The sequence below is a fragment of the Dermacentor silvarum genome, chromosome 4, assembly GCF_013339745.2.
Source record: "Dermacentor silvarum isolate Dsil-2018 chromosome 4, BIME_Dsil_1.4, whole genome shotgun sequence".
Classification (NCBI taxonomy): Eukaryota; Metazoa; Arthropoda; class Arachnida; order Ixodida; family Ixodidae; genus Dermacentor; species Dermacentor silvarum.
Genome location: NC_051157.2, coordinates 101,327,674 through 101,346,320, shown reverse-complemented (window position 1 = coordinate 101,346,320; position 18,647 = coordinate 101,327,674). Strand labels below are relative to the sequence as shown.

Here is an 18,647-nt window from a genome sequence, read left to right as displayed (position 1 = left end):
GTGCGTGCGTGCGTGCGTGCGTGTGTGTGTGTGTGTGTGTGTGTGTGTGTGTGTGTGTGTGTGTGTGTGTGTGTGTGTGTGTGTGTGTGTGTGTGTGTGTGTGTGTGTGTGTGTGTGTGTGTGTGTGTGTGGTCGTGTGTGCGTGCGTGTGTGTGCGTGTGTGCGTGTGTTTGTGCTACCCCCTTGCTTGTTTCGTGTCTATGTCCATGTATGTATGTTTTCCAAACAAATAATTCGTGTACTGGTTCCCACTTTCACGTGTACGATATAAGCAAACTCGAACAAATAGAGCATCCGGCTTAAACTCCCATCCGGAAGTAGAAACTATACGTGCAACACGGGCAGGGATAGTCGTCGAACTCAAGAAAAAGCGAAGCAGGACATTTCTTTTTTTCTAGAAAATCGAAAGTAAGGCCATGCAGTGAAAGCAACGGGAGAGAACTCGAGTCGAGCCCGGCCAAAATGCTGGCGTTCTATCTTGCCGGAGTTGTCTACACAGGAACGAGCAAACGAACGAACGAACAGATATAGGGCCGCGCGCATGAATTATGCATGGCAGCGAACCTGAGCCTTCAAGAGGCAAACTACGAAAAGCAAGTATGAGCACCGGTCGGAGGGCCTCCACTTTCTCTGCGTAATGATTTCTTCGTCCGGCATTTTACGAATCTCATATAAATAGTTGATGAGCCGAAATGGGAGATCGATGCAGGACCGCGTATATGTGCTCCTGGTCGAACCAGGTATGCAACACTAGAGCTGCGCCCCTGCGCCCCGGACCTTACATTTGTCGTTTTTTTTTATCGTTTTTTTTTTTCTGAACATCTCGCACTGCTGCCTGCTCTGTTGATGCGCCTGCTCTCATCTGGCAACATCCAGGGCTACCAGAGGCGCGTGTGAGGACTACAAGGATACGATTGCGAAGGCGGTCAAACTGGCCCGCAGCGATAGACCCGCAGAGTGATTAGGGTAAGTATTCCCCTCGCACAATCACGATCGGGCTGTCTTTGGTGAACAGAACGTTGATAAGGAATTCGTTCGTTTTCTGGCGACGAAAGGCGGCAACATCCCAAAGTTACGACCTTGAAGCCTACGTCACAAAACAACGACTATATCTGTTTGAACGCCTCCTAGACCTAATTGCTGCGCATCATCACGTGTGTGGGCGTGACTAGTTCTCTTTCTCTCCCCTTTTTTATTTCTCGTTTGGTCCCTTTGTCGCCTTCCCTCGGTGCAGGATAGCAAACCGCACGCGCTCCTGGTTAACTTCTCTGGCGATTCACTTTAGAGTAGTAAGGTATGCAACCGGGCTAGTTGGTGTTGAATCATGACGTATAACAGCGCGAACTTGTACAATGAATGGCGAAAAAGACAGGCGTAGACAAGCGCTTGTCTACGTCTGTCTATTTCGCCGTCAATAGTCCAAGTTCGCGCTGTTATACGTCAATTTAGAGCACTTAAACGGCCCTAGCACCTACCAACGTAGCAAAGGGATTCTGAGACGAGGGAAGCAGTCTTGTGAAAATCATGACGCCGGTCGACGCCGGTCGACGCCGGTCGGCACCGGTTGAGCTGCCTCTGGTAAGCAATGGAATATGTGTGGTCGTAGGCGTTGGCTGGGAGGCCACGACTGATTCTTGCGGATGAAAGGTACTTTCTTGTTGCATTGTTGCCAATGGCCGCTCTGAACGAGTGTCGAAAAGCGTGCTTCGCAGTTGTAACGCATGACTGACTTTGGGCTGGGATGATTCTCTCTGAGCTAGGAAGATTTAAATAGTTTCCGAAGAGTTAAATAATTTCCAGGAAGTTATATTTGTCCAGGATTTCGATTACTACAAAGCATGCCTAAAGAAAAACGAGAAGCGTGCCTAAAGAGGTGAGAAGAGCGCTTTCAGTATCTACGAGTATACGTTGTGTTGTATCGTCTTTTGCTAGAGATGCGGTGTGCCTTTAAGAATCGTCATGGTGCACATCGTTTGGATGGAGAGTGTACTGATATCCTTCTGTGTCGATAACAATTCGTGAGTGGGCAACACTTGACGGGTTAACTTATGCAACTTGGTTCTACTAAAGGACAGCCATTGAAGCTATCATGATGCATGACCTGACACCACAAGTTCATTGGCACGAATCATTATCGAACGAATGAATCGTTCGGTAGAAATAAATCAATGATGAAGAGCCTTAATGCTCGGAACTTCTGGGAGTTTTCCTATGACCTCCAGTGTTGCTTTGTGTAACACCCACCGATAATGTGACGTACAATGGTAATGCGCCGTTTCGCAAGTAGAACACAAGCAGAACGAACAGGTGGCGGCCAGCATCGTGTTCTTATTGGCTAAAGCAGCTTTTTCTCAATCGTAGGCTGACAACAGGCGTAGGCACAATGATGCCACTGACGTAGTGAGAGACTCCGGAATAGATTTGACCACCTGGAGTTATTCAACGTGCACGGAATGCACGGTGCAAGGGCGTTCTTAAATTTCCCCCCCATCCAAATGCGGCCGCCGCGGCCGAGATTTGAACTCGCGCCCTCGGGCTTACATAGAAACGCACACCAAAGCCACCACACCACCACGGCGGGTGAGTCTGTACATGAGATAATCCTTTTATTGCGATAGCAATTATATGGACACTCCAAAGCAGATTTCTGCCGTCGGCGTCGCCGTCGCCGTCGCCGTGAGGTTCCGTATGACGTCAATGGAGATGAAATAGTCGCCGCGCGCCGCCGAACGCTGTATGTGCGAGTGAAAGGGGGCGAGGGACGCGCGCTTTCACGGGGAGTGAACGAACGGCAGAGAACAAACGCGCGTTCTGTGCCGTGCTCCCTTAAGGTATGAGGCCAAGTGCTGGGGGAAAACGTTTAAAAAAGGATAAACAATACAAATTATTAGACTACATCATAAAGCACACTTTTTTAGGCCCTGTGAGCGTTTTAAAGTTTGCATTATTTTTTGCCATATTTTTATTATTTGAAAAATTTCAGTAAATGTGGGTCTCACGCCAACAGTCACAACTCTAATTTAACTCGATAAAAAAACACAATTTTTGGCAGTGATATAGGAGAGGCTTTGATCTGTGCAATGAACCAAAATTATTGAGATCAGATCAATTATCGAAGCATAGTGATGAAATAACCAAAAACATGTGTGCTTCCAATGGGTGCGCCTTGGTGTAAACGGCCTCCATATCAAAACTTGGGGCACGATTTTACTTGCTGAGGTTTATTGCACACCCAATAACGTGAGAAAGAATTGTGCCAAGTTTCACAAAAAATCTTTATTAGGGAAAAAAGTTATGAATGTTTGCGTTTGAAGAAATCGTAAAAAGATGAGTTCTGAGAAAATCACAAAAAGATTTCAAAGCATAGCGCTTACATAAGATGATCAGGAGAGCTAAAATCCCCTATATTTGTAGCCAGTTTTGTCTTGGGCCTTGCCCTTGTCTGATTTTGCTCGTGTTGCACCTCGCCTGCCTTTTTTCTTTCTAGCCTGCTATTCAGTATTACAGGTATTTACTGTACGTCTCCAGGTCCGTCGCCTTGTACTGATTGCCAACAAACTTTAATTTTGTGCGTCTTTGCGCTCTAAACTTCCCCATTCTGTGGCTGCCAGTAAGAAAAAGTAAGCGACAGAGAGTAAACACATCCATCACACGATCCGGTTGTCCTTTAGCACGCGTGCAGCCTCCATAACGTAAACAACACGTGCAAAGATTGCACGTCCACCTGGTGAAGTGTTTATTAATTTAATTGATAAATAAAAATGTGAATGCTATTATGGCATTGCTACACTTTTTACGTGTGCGATTCTTAAATAACCAGCAAATAACTGCAAACCAGGGCATTTTTTTTTCTGTTCCACAGAAAACTGGCACTTTCAGTTTCGGTTTCGTAGACGCCGGGTGGGTTTACATTTTTTTATGTATCTTTTGAACGAAACTGCGTAGGAAGATACTTTTTTCAGCAAAATGATGTAGAATAAATTCCTCATCTAACAAAGCAGAAAACAAAAAATTGACATTTTGAAAAAAAATTACAATTTTCACTTGGCCTCACACCTTAAATGGCAATATATTAAAACTAAATGTTTATCTCACTTATAAACCTACAACAGAACGTTTATGTTTCCTATCTATGTTTCCTATGTATCTGCAGCACGTTAAAATGTGAAGGACGCAGTAGAAGAGGCCTACGTGTCCGTTATAACCAACTGGTGTTATTTTCTGTGCACTTAAAAGTGTGTCCAATGGGGTGTTTACATTTCACTCCCATTGCTCACACACCGCCTCCCTTCAAAATTTAATACGAAATATAGTACTCAGAAGCGTAACGTTTTAGTTTATACGATGCGGTATCACTTGACAAATAAATTGTATTCTCACCTTAAAGGGCGCATTGCTAAGAAATGATAGCATACATATTAACAAAAGTGATTAACTATTGTGGCACCGCTTCGTTGACTCTAAAGGTACACGCAGACTTGCCGAACATGCCGTCTTGCACTTGAGAGGGTATTTCAGAGCTGGTCATAGTGATTCGTACCTGAAAGAAGACATGAGCTGGTGCCTTTATTAACCTAGGTGCCTTTATTCTGATTTTGCGCTTTAGCTCATCTACAGCGTGTTTTAGATTATACTAACCTATCAGTGATTTGACATCGCTTCCTAAGTTAGGAGTTTTACGTCAGCCATCAGACGCTCCATTGAACGACGCTCAAAGCATGCATGAAAAAATAAACTGAGTTGAGTGTATTAATGTAGCTTCATGCGGTTGAGAAGCGCAGGGCAAAAAATTGCCGCGTATCTGCGTGCTTCGCTGCAAATGTCGTCGAAAGACGATAGTCTTCTGCCGGCCGTACTACATGAGTGCTGGTCTGATCCGCAGCCACCCGTGATGCTGTTCTCGTACCATTTCCGTCCTGGCATGAACGTTTGTTTGAACAGATTTCATTTTACCGCATTATTTCATCAAGCGGCCATTTATGTTTTGCCCTGCCTCAGACAGCGCTTCGTTTATGTTGAATCGGCCGCATCTGGCTGGCATTGATAAAATTGAGGAGGCGCTGCGTGAGACATGGACGCCATCTGACAATACATCGGGAAACATGAGCTTGTGCAGAGGGTTTCCTTCCTCCATGGCAGAGGGCGCTCGTCGGCGCGCAGTCGGGGAACGTCGTTCGTCGGTGCGCATAGCATGGCATTTTCAGCGCAGCTTAAGAAACTAGGGTCTTTAGAGTTACGTATCTATGTATTTTCTATTAAAGGAACACACCTCCTAATACTTACCTAGTGATGTTGCGCCTCAGATATGCGTAATACTTACTTTGTGATCAATAACGTTCACAAGTATGAACAGCCGTACCAGTTTAAGTAGTGTGGGCGGTAAGCAAGTGGTCCAACTTTGGCCGGGTGGCTGAATCGGGTGACAGACAGACAGACAGACAGACAGACAGACAGACAGACCAAATTTTCAGCGTTTAAGTTCCCCAAGAAAGACTATCGTCTTTAAAAACAAAATTCAACCCCTCTCCTACCGGGAACAGGGGTGCACGCGAAGTTTGTCCAACCCTAGATGAGGGGTGGTTAGTTTTTTGAGCGTTTGAGACCTTCGCGGGCCCGCTGGCGCTGCCGTTCCTTCAACGCAGCGTGTTCTTCGGCAGAACGAACCAAACGCGGCCTCCCATCTGACTGCCGGGTCTGAACTGGCGGGAAACGGCGGCCACGAGGCAAGCGAACACGCGATTACACCGTTTCCCTCCTCCGGAGGAAGGGGACGCCTGTAATTGGCTGGGGATATGGCGTTATCGCGCGCGCCAGCTGCGGGCGCCGCGTGTATACTTTTAAGCGAAGCTTTATGGCCCACAAGTGTCGGCGGTGGTGGTGGTGGTGTGACGCTGAAAAGTGGGCGGATCCGGGCGACAGTGCAGAAATGGTCCAAGCTCAATGGCACATGTCAGGGACAAGAAAGAAAGAGAGAAAGAAAGAAATGGAGAAAAAGATGTCACAGTTTCGCCCTAATGGCGAAGCAATGAATGCGATAGCAACACAGCCATGTCATACGAAGTAAGGTGAGCGGCTTTGGTAGCAATATGAATTGTAGTAAACATGAGCTGATTAAGTAAGCAGGTGTGCTGCGGCGTAAGTAGACCGACATGAAGAAAGACTCGATGACCACGAGAAGGCGCGTGTGAAACGGTGGTATTGATGAGAAGCGCTTAACGTGGGCAGCGCGTGCGAAGGGACACACCTGTAGTGCTGCACTGCCGATCTGGATAGCATTGCATGTGTAGCGTGCGTTGGAAAATGTGGCCCGACTATTACTAACTGAATGAACAAGCGTGGTGTGAGCGCGCACAAACAAACATGAATAGATCACACTGAATGACTGCAGCCAACGACTGTCAAAACGCTGGCAGCGAGCGCATACGCCGCCGCGGGCGAAGGTACGTGCGGTCTATCGTTTCAACGGAAACTGAGCGGCGAATGCACGGCGCATAAAGGTCAGAGCCGTGTGGAGATAAGAGACGGTGCGGGCTAGCGAGCGACGAGCGCAGTTGTTGGCAGAGTAGAAGTGCGCCCCCCCCCCCCCCCCCCCCCGCTCCCTCCGGCGCTGGCTTCCTGCTTCCTTGCTTGCGCGTGGGAGATGAGTGCGTTCGCTCTCCGTGATAGCGCGCGGCGAAGATTTTGTCTATAGGGAACCTCACGGTGACGGCGACGCTGACGGCAGAAATTCGGTTGAAGTGTCCATATAATTGCTATCGCAATAAAAGGAGAAAATTACGTGCGGCGCACACCCGAATTTCATATGCTCACTTCTACTCTGCCAACAACCGCGCTCGTTGCTCGCTCGCACCGTCGCTTATCTCCACACGGCTCTGACCTTTATGCGCCGTGCATTCGCCGCTCAGTTTCCGTTGAAGCGATAGACCGCACGTACCTTCGCCCGTTGCTGCGGCGTATGCGCTTGCTGCCAGCGTTTTGACAGTCGTAATCTGCAGTCATTCAGTGTGATATATTCATGTTTGTTTGTGCGCGCTCACACCACGCTTGTTCATTTAGTTAGTAATAGTCGGGCCACATTTTCCAATGCACGCTACACATGCAATGCTGCCCGGGTCGGCAGTGCCGCGCTACAGGTGTGTCCCTTCGCACGCGCTGCCCACGGGAAGCGCTTCTCATCAACACCACCGTTTCACACGCGCCTTCTCGTGGTCATCGAGTCTCTCTTCATGTCGGTCTACTTACGCCGCAGCACACCTGCTTACTTAATCAGCTCATGTTTACTACAATTCATATTGCTACCAAAGCCGCTCACCTTACTTCGTATGATATTGCTGTGTTGCTATCGCATTCATTGCTTCGCCCTTATATAGGGCGAAACTGCTTGGGTTATTTTGTAAGCTAACATCAACGGCAACATCAACGCCAACATCAACACCGACGCCGACACGAGTGAGGCCCTACAAGCTTCGCTTGCAAGAAAGATCCCACGCCGTTCCACAGCTGTGAAGGTGGATTACTAGCGAAGCAGTTTAGCACAGGACACAGAACGTAGCAGCGTGGCACCTTCGTCTTTTTGCATCGTCTTTTTGCAGTGTTCTCAGCCCCACGACTTGCATTGTCTTCTCTGACTTGCCGCTTGCGGGCGGCTTCTCGGGAATTATCTTCATCGGTGGTGTTTGCCGCCCGGCGCCGCCGCTGACATTCTCGTTGCCGTTCCCGTGTTGCTCTTCGTAGGCGCGTTGCTCTTCGCTAGTCTGGACTGTACCTGGCCTCTCTTTCGTATGCTCTGCCACCCGCCGGCAATCATTGCATTTTCGTCTTGTTTCTGTCGTCAGTCTTCATAGACGCGTTGCTCCTCGGGAGTCCGGACTATACGCGGCCTCGGTATTACGACGACAGAACAGAAGTGAAAATCAAAATGGAGAACGGCAACCTTTCCGGTTTTACACACATTCGCGTGGAAGATTACCGCCACCTCGGGGAGCCGGAGGAAACTATGCACGCGCGACGGGACCGCCACCTCGGAAGAGCGGAAGGAAACTAGGCACGCAAGCCACGCAAGCGTTTGGAACCACGACAAAGAAAGGGCGATGCGAGCGTACACTTGGCCAACGCGGGTCTCACAGCAGCAAATATTTGAGAAACCCTTATTATCTACCTGAGAGTGTACTTATTCTGCAAATGATGCGTATTGATAACTAATGTAATGAAAATGCATATCCAAGTGATTAGACGTACAAGGTTTCGCACAGAATGAAGCAATTTTGCATCAAATTCGGAAGCTGAGTTTTTGTACACGCTGGTCTGTTGACGGAACTCGAAAAATGCATGGAACCTTAGCCATAGACAGCTTCGCTGTAAAAATTCCCATCCACTCACTACCAGCACCATATTTGGACGAAACCTTGACAAATTGCTCTCAACTACAACTCCCAGTAAAACACCTTGACACCGCGATGCTTTGCTTTCACAACTACAGCAGAACGCGGATAATACATGAGGTGCGTAATGTAAGTAATGGCGCAGACGAATGAATTTTTTATGCGACTATAGCAGTGTACGCAAAACAGATTTTCTTCGTGAAGGGATATATTTGTGTGATCGAATTCAAAAAGTTTTTATGTCGTTAGAGATCTCGGCCATTGGCCAGACACTTTTCCAAATGACATGTCGTGCATTAGGATAGGCTGGAATGTGTTCTCGGGAACAATTATGGCGAAATGGCTTTGTGTACGTACAGACCATGGATTTTGTAACGTAACATAAACTTTGTTTCTCTGTCTGCTTCATCACGTACTTCATGTGGGCACATATATTAACTCGTCTGAAACAATTAAATATTAGTTGCTATTCGGCCTAGCGTTCGACTTTTTTTCGCCAGGATATAGACTCACCGAGTGATGAGTGTTAAATATGAAGACTGAAATAATAATGTTACTATTATAGTGCCGGTTCTCATTGCTAATAGATTAAGTATGAGTTCATTTGCTTATAAGTCAGTAGCAACGGGACATAATATTCTGCTGTCATAAAGCTGCTGTCATATATAAACGTACTTTTATGCCTTCAAATGCATTTATATACTCAGTAAAGTTCTACTTTAGGTAAACGTCATAAGGCCTGTCACTCTCCGCCTTTCCTTTGGGTATGCTGTAAGATATAGAAACGCCTAGCGAAAAAAAATATTAGGAAACGCGAGGCGTGAAAGGAAACTGAAGTATAAGCATAAAATTTTTAAAGCCGGTGTGCCTCCTCCGAATTTTACGTTATCTTTTTCACCCGCATCTGGCGTAAAGCCTAGGAAATTCAATTGCTGCACTCCTGACAAACAACCTTCGTTTTATTGCAAGCACATGAAGGTAACGCACACTACTGCCCCTCATTGGTGAAAGGCACCAAGGTGACGGAATGCCTGAATTCTCGACCGAATGGAACACGCCATACTTTGAATAGTTCATTTTATGCGTTTCTGTTGACATTGTTTTAACTTTAGACGTCGAAACACGTGGCGTGCGTCCGCAATCTTCTTCGTCTTTCTCTTTTTGTTTTTTCTTTCTTTATCTACATGGCTTTAATCATGATTCGCTCTACTTAACTACAGGTCTAGCGGTCTGCACAGCCTCATAAGGGTTTCCAGACGTTAATAATGGCAGCCGCTAGTGTTGGTTCTCCTCTCGGCTTTAGTTCATGACACCACCTTTTTTTAAAGACGATAGTCTTTCTTGGACTACCTAAACGCGAAAAACTTTGTCACTATAGAACCGCCCGGTCAAAACCAACCAAGCTACTAGCACTGGTGGCATGGGGTCATACACGTCAACATTATACAGCGCAAAGGCAACCTCAGGCCTATTTGGGCCAAAATATATGTACATGTATAACCAGGATCCGCAGCGTTCATATAATTAAGAATACACATGGTAAGGAATATGTTTATCTAGGTCAATTACTCACAGGGGACCCTGATCATGAGAAAGAAATTTACAGAATAATAAAATTAGGTTGGAGTGCATACGGCAGGCATTGCCAAATCCTGACTGGGAGCTTACCACTGTCATTGAAAAGAAAAGTGTACAATCATTGCATTCTACCGGTGCTAACATATTGGGCAGAAACTTGGAGGTTAACAAAGAAGCTCGAGAACAAGTTAAGGACCGCACAAAGAGCAATGGAACGAAAAATCTTAGGAGTAACGTTAAGAGACAGGAAGAGAGCGGTGTGGATCAGAGAACAAACGGGGGTAGACGATATTCTAGTTGACATTAAGCGGAAGAAATGGAGCTGGGCAGGCCATGTAATGCGTAGGATGGATAATCGGTGGACCATTAGGGTTACAGAATGGATACCAAGAGAAGGGATGAACGCAGTAGAGGACGCCAGAAAAATAGGTGGGATGATGAGGTTAGGAAATTCGCAGGCGCAATTGGTCTCGTTTATACGTTAGTAAATGAAAAATCAACACGTTAGAAATGGTGTCGAAGAGACGCTACGCATTAGAAACAATCCGACTTAGCAGTGGCTCTGTAGCCACGTTTAAGCCACAAGTAATAAAAGGTCCCAACAGATGGCGCGAGAGCAGGGCGAACATGGGAAATTTGAATTGAATTCAGCAAAACCTCCATTGCATCCATCATGGGAGGAGTGAGAGGGGAGGGGAAGAGCGTGAGGTGTGGGAGGGGGGAAAGAGAGGGTGTTACGTATCAGGGGCGGCAGAAAACTATCGTCTTTCGGCGTCATTTGCAGCGAAGCAAGAAGTTATGCGTCTAATTTTTTACTACGAAACCTCCCATATAAGTTCAGGGAAGTACGCTGACAATTTTTTATGGGCATTACGCTGCTAAATGCTGGAACTTGAAACTTAAGGCTCCCTTAGTGATCAGCCAAATAAACTGCGAAACTTCAACGAAAAGAAAAGTAAGTTGTAAACCTTTATGTCTGTCAATGTGGCGGAGCCTACGTCTACAGACTAAGTGCAATGAATGTATATTACCTGCGTATGCACCGTTCTCCGTATGTAATTTAAAGCTTGACAGCAAAACATGTGGGGTGTGAAGCGACGGTATGGCCACGCTGAGCGTCATTTATTCACGTCGAGTTCCGTATGACACCAAACATTTAGTCTAGTACGTCCTATAGCACGTGTTTGCGTGGTTTGCGACATCCGTTAATGATGCTTGTCACAACCACCATTACAACTACTATGAAGGTGTATACTTGGATGCGACGGTTCTTCGCATATATGAGATGTCAAAGGAAATTCAATAGAGTGCGTGGCACTTGATGTTTGAGAACAAGATACTGGTGTACCCAAGAAGAAGAGAGGGAAAGACAGGGAGATTAGTCATCGCGTTGACCGGCTGGTTACCCAGGGCTGTATGAAGTAACTAAACTAAATTTAAACTAATAGCAGGGTGCACAAGTTAAATAAAACCAAAAAGATTAAAAATTATGCAGATCCAACCGACAAGGTAGAATCTGTAAAGCGAATCTTTCTTGAGCGGTTGAACAAATACCATGCAACTGATTACAATCGAGCGTTTCTACAGTGAATGTCTCTACAACGAAGTGACATCTAAAACAAATGATTTCGGAAGCCCCAAGCACTTCGTTATCATGGTGTACGACAGTTATAATCTGGACAGCATTTTTCACCATAGCGATCACCTGCCTGCCAGTGAAGACGGCAAGACGTAGAGGCCCCCCACTACGTTACGCACGTGACCACACATTATCTGTCTCTGGGATTCGCCCCCTTTGCCATCCGGGGTTTGCGTACTGCCAGCCGCGGACCGATATTCAAGATAGGCAATAGCAAACTGCACTTTACTCGGCAAAATCGTGACCAAGTGAATGCGCCAAACAAGAAATCTTAGGAAAGCAGGGATAGAAAGGAAACTTTTAATGAACGAATTCTGCTCTTATGTTGCGATGAGGCTATTTCGGTATCATTTGTTTTAGAACTTCGTAATTCCGTAGAAAACAAGGCCATAAGCCAGGATATTCATAATGGCAGTAAAGATGGTAGTGCTTTCCTGCGTGTCACGAAGATCCTGGATGGCTCGCAGAAATCTTCGCTTTAAAATCTGCACACCAGCGCGTTGCATAGCGCGCGCAACTGCCAGTGTTTCATTCAGTCCATGTGTACCAGAGAAGCGTAACGACGCTTTCAACGCCGCTGTATGCAGATACGTGCGTTTCACTTCCGACACAATTTACGAGCTAGATTTCATGACATACACATTATTCAACATTAGATACAGCATAGCGAAACCTAACGTGACAAGTGGGAGCCAGCTAATGACGCTTGTAGCACTGCACTTATTAGGCTATGGTGGCGGTTGTCCGACCATGCATGCACTTATTGGGCACTCGAGCTTATGCATCAATAACCCAGCACTGACAGGGCTTAAAAAGCCCAACTGATTGACCTGTTACCAGACCAGGAACACTGATCAAATCCCAGGCATTACCACAAGTTTAAGCGTTCGGACGTCCTTGCCTGCATGACATGCAATTAATGCATATATTTCCTTTCCTTTTGAGTGCCCCATAAACTACGTCACCGTCGTGGGAGACAGTTACTAGGTTATCCACTGATGCAAAGCCTTCAGCAAGCCAGGGTATACAAAGGAACTGTTAACAGCTGCAGTGGAACTATAGTTGTGATGCTATTAGCCAAACCAGATCGATAGATATATGTTACCACTAATGTGAAATTCATGTTATTGATGCTGCCGGTGTGTACACGCTTGACGCCTGCTAGGGAGACAGCTCAGCAAGATGAATGTCACGGTGGTAGTTGTGTTGCACGTTTGTAACGGTAAAGGTAATTTTCCCGAGGAATGTCGACTGGACCCTGCATCAAAAGAACAGTGCGTTGTTGATATTACATGTAAGGCTCCTGTAGACTCACAATTCAGTTTTTATTTTTTTATTTGCAGTGATTTGCATCCATTGCCTCGATGAAACCGACCCAGACGCTTGTGGCCCCTTTTGGGCTTTCTTTGTAGCGGATTTTACTTAGCATTCTTTGCCGTTTAAGCTATTTTAAAAATTGTATTCTGGGTCACAGAACCGAAGCAATAAGTGTCATTTTCATACGTGAGCTGAATAATACCATAAGCAGGTGCCTAGTTTCTGGTTGCGAAATCAGACAATCTTGCATACATATAATTTTTTTCCTCCGCGACCTCTGCGGCTATTCGTGAATTTTATAATCACCGATATACTTATCGGGAGATTAGCCATTGGTAGTCTTTATATTTTTTTTCTATTTCTTCACAGTGTATTGTGAATTTGCAGTCAGGCTGCTGTTCAGAAGAACTATTGAGAGGCATTACCTGTGGTCTGCATTGATAACTTGCAAGCGGGCGTTTGAAGACGTTTCTTATCCGCTTGCAAACTTTCGATCTTGACCATTTGCGCGCAGTTGAAACAAGTAGCAAGAAGAAGTTAGGATTCTTTCTGTTTCAGACTTCACTTAGCGGTGGCGTTGGCCGACTCTCTTCCGTTAAAGCAACAATAACAATTAATTAGATAAAGAACTGGTGAAAATTTCAAACCCTTGCATTTCAAGCACTTCCCTAATGCACGCATAATGCGTACTGTTACGCAACTACAATGATGTAATAAGTAGACAGTCAGAAAACTTTAATAATAAATGAAAATCTGAAGAGGCTGGCTTCAAGTATCCTGACAGAAATGCAAACGGCTAGTGGCATTAGGATGAAGCTTTCTGTTGTGGAACTAATTAATGTTATTTTTGCCAGCTACTGTACTTGAATCATGTTGAAAATGAGAAGAAACAATTTGCAGGTGAAATGAGCAATACAGATGTGTGCAAGTTTACGGGTAAACCAAACCTTACATGGAGGAGACCTCTTTAAGGTCTCTGTCGATTTTTTTTCCAAAGTACTTTCATCCCTCTATGTCCTCGTATGCTCTTCAGTAGTGTTCGAGCAACATTTATTGGATTTCGATTCAACTATTGACTTCGAACTTATTTTTAAATTTGTTCGCTGACACATCGTATTTCAATAGGAAGTGAACGTGCCTCGGCATTTCTTCTTGCTCACGACTGCTTACACCGTATGTCATGTAAACATTACGTTGGGGCATATTTGTATACCAACTTGTAGTGACGTAGATCTTTGTTACGCAAGCCATGCGGGTACCATTAAAATTGTATATGTAGGAAACTGTTTGACAATGAGTAGTCATACATTCTCTCAAATGGGCTGACAGTTTAGGCGCCACAAAGAGCTAGTGTCCTGTCACGTCATGTCAAGACCGCGAATATGGCTGCCTCACCTCAACACTGGCGTAGCTTTTATAAGGTGTCCAGATGAGATTAATAAAAGGGCTACGGCGCTTTTCTCTGCTTGTTGTTCTCACATAACAGGGTGAATATTAGATCCGTAGGCTTCCAGGTCATGTGTGAATGCTGGCTGCGTGGAAGCTTTTAGTGACAGCCGTACTGACATATGAGGAGCGATCAAAAATCGCTTTGAGCAATTCTCCTCTCCCATATAGCGCACGCAGCTTTCGCGCTCATCAATTCCCTCGGAGGCGCATTGCAGAGTAAGCAGCCTGCCTATAAAACGCGAAGCTCGCCTGTGGCCAAAACTCCGGCAACCAGATCGGTGCGCAAGAGAGGAAAGCATTTTTACACTTCTTGATTTTCCCTATAACGGACAAATGAGGGACATAGCGCAGAAGCGAATGAAATACAGGAAGCTACCCAGCGTTTTCAGCATGATTAAGCAAGGGAGCGCATCGAAAGATGTGGAGTCACTTGCACTCGCTCAAAGAATGCTGGGCAAACGATTTATGCGTCTGCACTAAGCTGACGCTAACAGATCGAGCTCTATTATTCGGGAACGAGCCCCTTTATTATAATTTCGCTTTCATCTTGAACGCCATTGTGTGCAAAAGTTTGTGCCAATCCTTTTCGTATAGCAGTCGTTGGGCTCGCCAAGCGACCAAACAAGCGGCAGTTCAAATGAGATCTGTCTCTGTGGACGTGGTTCAGACGTGTGAGGACGCGTGACACTCGCGGCATTGTGTATACGAAGCGATCATCTAGGCCTAATCGTCAAAGCCTTGCAGCTTCAACGCTATCGCTAACGCATCTCTGTTTGTGCAACCAGCGTGTCTCGATTCTTTGTGCCAAATGGAGGCAACACGTGAAGGGCAAATTGAGAGAACGGTAAAGGGCGAGAGCAGGAACATTACGGAGGCGAGCAGAAAAGTGCGCGGCGGCCAGCGGCACACTTAACGACCGTGCCATTAGCCGATTTCTCACAAAGCAGTGCGTCTTATTAGGGATAGCACTGCCTAAACCAGTGATGCGGTCTTTTTTTCTTTCAACGTGCCCAGTGCTTTCTTCAAATGGCCTCCCTGCCCATCCTAGCTCTCATTACTGGCCGTTGTATTCGATGAGTGTTTCCTTTGGTGGCTGCTACCAACCAGATATCATAAGCGACCACGCCGTAGAAAGCGTTTGGTTTTTGATAACCGCTTACGTGGTACGTGTTGATTCAGAAGAAGTACTCCTTCTTATATCACTAGAACATATTTTTGAAATTACCGAAGCCAGTGAAAACCCTTATTGCGCCAAGCTGGCGACAGCTATCGCCTGCTTCTTACTTTATCATCAGTCAGGGGACGCCACTTTTAATGAAAATGCAAGGCACCTTCATTCATTGAGCGACTGATAAATTGATGCCTGATATTTTAGGTCACTGAATGCAAGTATGTATTCATCTGAGCCCTGAAAAGCCGGAGGAGTGAACGCAAAATGGCGGGAATAAATTCGGAGACTTTGGAAAAGTGTAAAGAGAAAAAAAAAACAGAGATGTAAGAATGCGAAAAGTATTCTAGCGTTAATTTCAATTTCAATAAAAGCGCCGACAGGAGATTAAAACACATTGTGATATTGTGGATATTTTCTTGCTGATTCTTATAATTTCAGTGCGGCTCCAGAACTCACTCTTGATCCACGCCCACATAACTTACGTAACATTTCGGTGCATCATGTGTTTTTGAGCTTTGTGTTTGAGTGGAGTACTTCATTCTGCGGCGTTGCTTGTGCTTGAAATAAAATGTACAGCATAGGCCACTTTCGGTGCCATTGCATGTTGACATATGAGGTCCCTGATACAAAGTGATTCGCATCATTCACCGAAGTAGGACGCATACAGACTTCCTAACGGAATATATTTCTGGAAGCTTCCCACTTTAACGCAGTTTCTATTATTTCCCCGAATAAATTGGGCAGACGTCTGTAGTAGTAAACGTTTATTCCATGAAGAGGATTGAAGGGCGAGTGGGGGGGGGGCCTCAGTCCAGGGCTCCACTGGCCTTAGCGGCTCGCCGGGCTTGGTCGAGAAGAGCCAGTTGGCTCTCCCGTTCCATGCTAGCAAGCCAGGTCTCCCACTGCCTGTTTCTGGGTATTCGCTCTAATTTCGGGGAATTGATATTTAGGGGCCATGAATTGCACTCCCACGTAATGTGGGCAAGAGTGGGCCGCTCTCCACACCATGGACAGATGTTCGCGTATTGTGTGGGGCTTATATGGTGTTGTCGGTATAGATTTGTGTACGTGTTCGTTTGTAGTCGGCGCCAGTCACGAGCCTGTTCCTCCGGTAAGGTCTGGGTGCGGATTTCTAAATTTTTGGCGGTCACGTCGCTGGTTTTCCAAGATGTCACGTGAGTTTGTTGTAGGTTCTGGTTACTGTAGAAAAAAGTAGAAATTTATTGCGAGAATAAGAGGGGCTAATTAGTTGCTGGCTTGATGGAACATGTTATAACGGCACGTGTGACGACGGGACACAGAAAGAATGTACAAATGACAATCGCCGAACTTCTACGGAACTTCCAGTTGAAGTTCGGCGATTGTCCTTTGTGCATTCTTTCTGTGTCCCATCCTGACACGCGCCGTTATAACATGCTCTATCAAAGAAATTATTGTTCGTAAAATTTTTCCTCAACTTGAGCATTACTGCTACACTGGCTGAATGACCATGTTCTATTATCGAACGCCTAGTTGGGCAATCATTACGATGCGGGGCATACTGTTCTAGTTTTTAAGGTTCTTCAGAGAAAGTAATGCAAGCAATAGCGTGATCTATAGACGTCGTCCCGAGAAGCTGCTGTTAGCTGGTTTTTGCGTTGAGATCGGATTCATGTGCGCAGGTTCGCAAGAAAACTGCTTAAAGTGTAGATGAGAATACGCTTAGAGTAATAGGCTGGAAAAAAAAAAGAAAAAGAGAGATCCAAGTGACAAATGATAATACATCGCTTTGCATGTCAATGCCTCACTGGCACCAGGAACATCAAGAACTAAACGAAGACAAGCCCAGACTTAAAGGACTGTACGTTCTTCACTTTGTTCACGTATAGCTTGGTGCGCTTGTTTCACCAACCTCCTCAGTTTATGAAAATGAAGTTACTGTGATTGTTACTGCGACCGTTGCAACGAAGGGAAGGGGGAGAGAGGGGGAATACTGTAGCGTAAGAATGGAAGTTCGCGTGCAGCAGCTTCAGGAGTAGAGAAAAGACAAGTTGAACAACATAGAGTCTGAATTTGTTGGGGTGAGGAGAAGACCGAAAGAGGCCGGAAGGAAGATAAAAAGGAAACAACTTCTAGAGAGGAATACACAAGGTTACGACGCACACATAAGCAGGCATACCCCGTTCTGGCTACTTAGCGGGACTTATCAGGTCCAGAAGACGAAAAAAATATATATAGGGGTTTGAAATCAGGTAGGTCGTTAGGTTTCAGTCTTATACAAACGAAGCTATAGAACAAAAGAGTGGGCAAACGGACGTTTCAGGAATGCCTCACGGAAATTTGACACCGCGTCAGCTCGCACAGATTTCCGGCTGGGGCAATGGGGGATTTGGAATGACTACTTCAATGACAGGGTCAAGAAATCCCTCGACTTGTTCGTTTGTTTTTCTCCCCTCTCTGTAACAAACGTGGAGGAAACTTCTAGTGGGGGCAAGATTCTATATTTTTGAGTAGAGACCATGTATTCCCGGCCTCCCCCTTCACTGCACCTCCCACAAACCTGTAAGCTGCCCGGGACTCTCTTTGATTCCGTCAGCTGAAATGAGAATTTGTGGATCAAAAAAACTTTGTGGTTCATAAATTGCTTTACAAGCCGGTTTATGGAGGCTTAGATTGACTGCAAAGCGGAAGATGCAGCGTCGGCTAGAGGTCAGCTTTGTTTTTCTTTGCCTTAGGGTGATGGTGAAGCTGAGTATGACCAGCTGGCCTGACGATGACTTCACGATGGAGACTATGGCCGCCACCACCATCAGCGTAATGCAAACAACTAACCGACGCATTTCGCTTAGTTTCAAGCTCTTAACTGCTGTGGCAGTAGCAAGAAATGGCGCCACTGTATACACGCAGAATTGTAGGACTACCATCAATGTGTAACAGGCCGAACAATTAAATCTATTCCGAATACCGAGGAAAACTCACCACATTCTTTATAACCACAAACTCAATGTTACTGCCCCCCTCGCTTTTGTTCGCTTATTTATCAGAATCAAGTGAATGCGGAAACACCAGAAAAATTGGCAAATCTACATATGTGCTTGGCCAGAGCTGCCCAATAAAAAGCTGTGTAAAGAAA

The 18,647-nt window shown here is 45.7% G+C and overlaps 1 protein-coding gene across 1 annotated transcript in view; it reads right to left on the bottom strand.

Moving 5' to 3' along the window:
• LOC119448793 (cadherin-like and PC-esterase domain-containing protein 1) overlaps nt 1-18,324 on the bottom strand; it is a 39,612-nt gene extending 21,288 nt beyond the window's left edge. Inside the window, exon 1 of the mRNA XM_049666505.1 lies at nt 18,245-18,324. Coding sequence (XP_049522462.1) covers nt 18,245-18,324 — 80 coding nt within the window. The remainder of the gene's footprint in view (nt 1-18,244) is intronic.
• Between the last annotated feature and the right edge of the window lie 323 nt (nt 18,325-18,647).